Source organism: Stegastes partitus, unplaced genomic scaffold (genome assembly GCF_000690725.1).
Source record: "Stegastes partitus isolate 25-593 unplaced genomic scaffold, Stegastes_partitus-1.0.2 Scaffold439, whole genome shotgun sequence".
In the NCBI taxonomy this organism is placed as follows: Eukaryota; Metazoa; Chordata; class Actinopteri; family Pomacentridae; genus Stegastes; species Stegastes partitus.
The window spans coordinates 555,781-560,941 of record NW_007578170.1 but is presented as its reverse complement, the minus strand read 5'-3'; the positions used below and the strand labels follow the sequence as shown (position 1 = coordinate 560,941).

General features: G+C 39.7%; 1 protein-coding gene across 2 annotated transcripts in view; it reads right to left on the bottom strand.

Moving 5' to 3' along the window:
• Window positions 1–3,220: 3,220 nt before the first annotated feature.
• The window catches only part of gpatch2 (G patch domain containing 2), a 12,468-nt gene continuing 10,527 nt past the window's right edge, over window positions 3,221–5,161 (bottom strand). For both annotated transcript variants that reach the window (XM_008286174.1, XM_008286175.1), the window contains exon 10: window positions 3,221–4,225. In XM_008286174.1, the coding sequence (XP_008284396.1) occupies window positions 4,056–4,225 (170 nt within the window). In that variant the 3' untranslated portion in view covers window positions 3,221–4,055. The remainder of the gene's footprint in view (window positions 4,226–5,161) is intronic.

Sequence of the window (5,161 nt, the reverse complement as noted above, 5' to 3'; positions counted from 1 at the left end):
CCGTAGAAAGAAGTTCTGGGGCTGAAACCGATGATTATTTTAATTGTTGATTAATTTCTGGATGAATCAATCAGTTGTTTGGTTCTAAAAGGTCAGAAAAAGGTCAAAGATGTTCAGTTTAGTGTCACAGAGGAGGAAAGAAACATTCACTTTCAAGAAGCTGCACATACAGAGTTTACATCGTTATCCGTAAATAATTACTCAAACTGATTAACTGACTCTCTAAATAGCTGAAGATTAATTTATTACTAATAGTCCTGATTCTAAAATCTGCTGGAGGCGACCAAATCTGAGCAAAAAAATCAGGATTTATTCACAAACATTTGCCACCTGGCTTTAAATTTGAACTTTTTTGAATGGAGTTTGGTTTGACGACGTTTCATTAATGATTATTTTAGTTGTTGATTAATTTCTGGATGAATCAATCAGTTGTTTGGTCTCTTAAATGTCAGAAAATGGTGAAAAATGTGGATCAGTGTTTCCTCAAGTGTATAGTTTGTCCAAAGATCTACAGTTTACTGTCACAGAGGAGGAAAGAAACCAGAAAACATTCACGTTCAAGACGCTGAAATCACAGAATTGAAAATGTTTTTATTTAAAAACTTCATCCTGTTTCTAAAATCTACTGGAAGCGACCAAATTGGAGCTAAAAATCTGGATTTATTCATAAACGTTCTCTGTCTGGCTTTAAATTGGAACATTTTTGAATGGAGTTTGGTTCAATGAAGGTTCAATAAAGGGCTGAAACTGATGATTATTTTAATTGTTGACAAGTGTCTTGTTTTGTCAGTTTACAGTATGTTCACAATTAAGTAGATAAAATCACAGAATTCAGACTTTTTTTCTCTCTCTCTCTTTTTTTTTTAATTACTTGAAATTAGTGACAGAAATTCATCCTGATTCTGGCTTTAAATTGGAGCTTTTTCTAATGGAGTTTGGTTTGATGAAGGCTCACTAAAGGGCTGCAACTGATGATTATTTTAACTGTTTCCTGAAATGTCTTGTTGGTCCAAAACCAAACAACTCGTTTCAGTTGTGTTTCCATGTGCCTGCGTGGATGTGACCGTTAAACCATGCATGCCCATGTGGACGAGGCCAGAGTCTATACTTGCAGATGAAGTGAAAACACGACTAACCACAGGTTNAAAAAACGACCCTCCTCTGACTCTCTGACCTGGAGCGCGGCGCTGGACGTGACGTCACTTTCAAGGTCGCGCTCTCTCGACGTCTCAAAGAGTAGATACTGGGCAAGATAGTTACCTGTCGTTTACCTTAGTGCTGGCCAGTAATCAACCCCCCAAAGAGTATATATTGAACAAGATAGTTATCTGTCATTTACCTGAGTACTCGCCAGTAATTAACGTCCCAAAGAGTAGATACTGAGCAAGATAGTCATCTGTAGCCTACCTTAATACTCGCCAGTAATTAACGTTGTTTTAAGCCCCAAAGAGTAGAGACTGAGCAAGATAGTTATCTGTAGTTTACCATAGTCCAAAATCAAACTGAATACTTAAAAAGACCAAAAACAAACACGTATAATATGGTAGTATGTATATTGACATTTGGGTTTACCTTCAGCACTTCTTCTTCATGTTTTTTTTAGCTTAACGGCAGTTTTCTTCCAGTAGGATTAAATGAACAGAAAAGGAAAGACGGTCGCCCCAGTTACAAAATCAGGTTTTTATATTCGTTGTTTGGGGGAAAAAATCGGAAATTTGAGGTTGAATTTTCTTAAAATTAATGCTCATTTGGAGGGAATCGGTTTAATTCGGAGCAGTTTATTTAAAACAAGTCTCTCTCTTTCCAGCAGCCTGTTAACTCGTTTATTTTTTCCAACTTCCTCGTACAAACACTGGCTTCTCTGTCATCTACACAAGGTTTAACATTTTTAACGGACACGGAGGCTCCCACAGGAACCAATGGAGTCCCGTTGATTCAAACACAGATCAGAAACACCAGCACACACACGGTTCTGACAGTTTCCACGTTTAATGCACGTTTTTCTGTCACAGCTCAGCTCACATTTCTTCCAATCAGCCAAGTAGAATTTAACAAACAAACAAACAAAATACATCCTTTTGGTTAAAAGCGAAGCCGTTTAGAGGAAAAATGCACAATTTCTAATGTTTCTAATGCAGTTTTCTGTTCTTTAATCTCTCGGCTGCACTTAAACTTACTTCAGTTCTATATTCACAGAGATCTTCTACAGCTAACGGAGCTAAAAGTCCAGGAGTGGACTCAGATCAGCAGCACAGAGTCCACAGACAACCTCAAAAGTGTGTTTTCACTTTAGTCTGAGCAGCCTCAGGCCTCGTCTACACGCACACGGGTGTTTCTTTAAACTTTACTGATTCTGTTTAACGCACTTTTAGGTCCGTAGAAAGAAGTTCTGGGGCTGAAACTAATGATTATTTTCATTGTTGATACATTTCTGGATGAATCAATCAGTTGTTTGGTTCTAAAAGGTCAGAAAAAGGTCAAAGATGTTCAGTTTAGTGTCACAGAGGAGGAAAGAAACCAGAAAATATTCACATTCAAGAAGCTGCACTTGCAGAGTTTACACCGTTTTCCATAAATAATTACTCAAACTTATTAATTGACTCTCTAAATAGCTGAAGATTAATTTAATACTAATAGTCCCGATTCTAAAATCTGCTGGAGGCGACCAAATCTGAGCAAAAAAAAATCAGGATTTATTCACAAACATTTGTCCTGGCTTTAAATTAGAACTTTTTTGAATGGAGTTTGGTTTGATGATGTTTCATTAATGATTATTTCAGTTGTTGATTAATTTCTGGATGAATCAATCAGTTGTTTGGTCTCTTAAATGTCAGAAAATGGTGAAAAATGTGGATCAGAGTTTCCTCAAGTGTCTAGTTTGTCCAAAGATCTACAGTTTACTGTCATAGAGGAGGAAAGAAACCAGAAAATATTCACGTTCAAGAAGCTGAAATCAAAGAATTGAAAATGTTTTTATTTAAAAAATTCATCCTGATTCTAAAATCTACTGGAGGTGACCAAATTGGAGCTAAAAATCTGGCTTTATTCGTAACCGTTCTCTGTCTGGCTTTAAATTGGAACTTTTTTGAATGGAGTTTGGTTCAATGAAGGTTCAATAAAAGGCTGAAGCTGATGATTATTTTAATTGCTGACAAGTGTCTTGTTTTGTCAGTTTACTCCATGTTCACAATTAAGAAGACAAAATCACAAAATTTAGACCTTTTTTTTTTTTTTTTTAATTACTTGAAATTAGTGACAGAAATTCATCCTGATTCTGGCTTTAAATTGAAGCTTTTTTTAATGGAGTTTGGTTTGATGAAGGTTCATTAAAGGGCTGCAACTGATGATTACTTTAACTGTTTCCTGAAATGTCTTGTTGGTCCAAAACCAAACAACTCGTTTCGGTTGTGTTGACCGTTAAACAATGTGTGCCCATGTGGACGAGGCCAGAGTCTGTATTTGCAGATGAAGTGAAAACACGACTAACCACAGGTTTGTAGGACCTTTAAACGTGACCAATGACAGAAACGTTCTCCTGTAACTCGTCGTGTCGTCTCATACTGTAGATGAAGTCGGTTACAGTCGTCTGAATGCTGCAGCAGCTGTTTGAGAACCTTAAATAAATCTGGATGAACACGACAGACGTGTGTTTTCTCAGCTGCTACGTAAAGGGAAAGTTCAGGTTTCCATAATAAAAGCCTCCTGATGGCTCCTTCCATGAGAGCGGGTCCCTGCTCGGGAGCCTGAACGTGTCTGAGGTACTCGAAGCGTTGATTCGTTGAACCGTTGACGAATCGACTGGGCCGCTGTAAACCGTCGGCAGCGTTTGTTTCTCCAACGTGGAGTTTGTCGAAGCCTTTTTCCTGCAGCTCAGGAGTCCGCCGGGCTTCCTGCTGCTTCCCCAATATGGGAAAGCTCCTCCTCCATCGCTCTGTCGCCATGACGACCCTCGCCGCCTCCCTCCACCTGGACTGTTCTGTTTTTAAAGGAGGACTTCCTCTCTGTTTTTGTTTTGATTTTTTGAGGGCGTTTCAGCTTCAGGATGCAGAACCGGTTCAGTTGAAGCCCAGACCGGTGCCTTTGGGTCTCTGGGTGGCTCTGATGGGCTCGGTGATGCCCCGCCCCTCCGGGCCCAGACCCATCCCCGGACTCCAGCCCATGCTCTGCAGCATCCGACTCCCCATGTTGTTGTCGGGGATGGGCGGCGCGTTCTCCCCGACCACGCCTGAGAACACAGAACCAGAACCCGGTTACAGGAGGTTTGACATCAGAACAAGAAACGTCACATGTGCAGCTTCACAAAACATCAAAACATACAAAGTTCTAGAAAGCAACAGTAAACATGAAAAGAAAAGATCCGACAGAAGTTCAGAAAAGGGACAAAATGCTGTTTCAGAACCGAGTCGCTGTTTGAGTCGGACCTAAAACAGGAAAGACAGAATCCATTTTAGTTTTTACTCAGATTCTGGATCATTTTCTGAAAACGTGGCGCTGAGTGGAGCCGAAAACCGCCGACGTGTTTGGAGAAAACGATTTAAAACTTGATTCGGATTAAAATAACAAACACATTTTTAGCACTAAGGACAAAAATCAACTGAACAGAGCGACTTTTCAGGCAGCTCTTCATTAAACTGTTGAACTTTTTAGACATTTAATAGAAAATCAGCAGCAATTTGAAGCTCAAATGTGAAGCTTTGCTGATTTTTACATGATTGGAACAAAATTCGAACACATTTTTTTGCATTTAAACGACACTAATCACTAAAATAAAAGCCGGTAGATGAACTTGTAATCAAACTTGTGATTTAATTAGAGATCCAGCGGCTCCTTCTCAACGTATTTAAACACAGTCTCTCAGCTCCGACCTGCTGCAGCCTCCCTCTAACTGATTTAATCACATTTCCAGTCGTGTAAAGGAAACTACTCCCACGTAGGTCTCAGACACTTTGTCCTCCGTCTTCCTGGAAGTTCACGGAGGCCGACCTGTTGCCCCATTAATCCTCTTTTTGTTTTAGTGAAGCTCATTTACAGACGTGGCTGCTGCTGCGACTGGAAGTCAAACTGTTCGACTGTCACGATGCACGTTTGGCCTCATCGTCCTGAGAAACTTGAATTAATCTGCAAATCAACCGATGATTTAAACAACCACATCTCAGCAGTT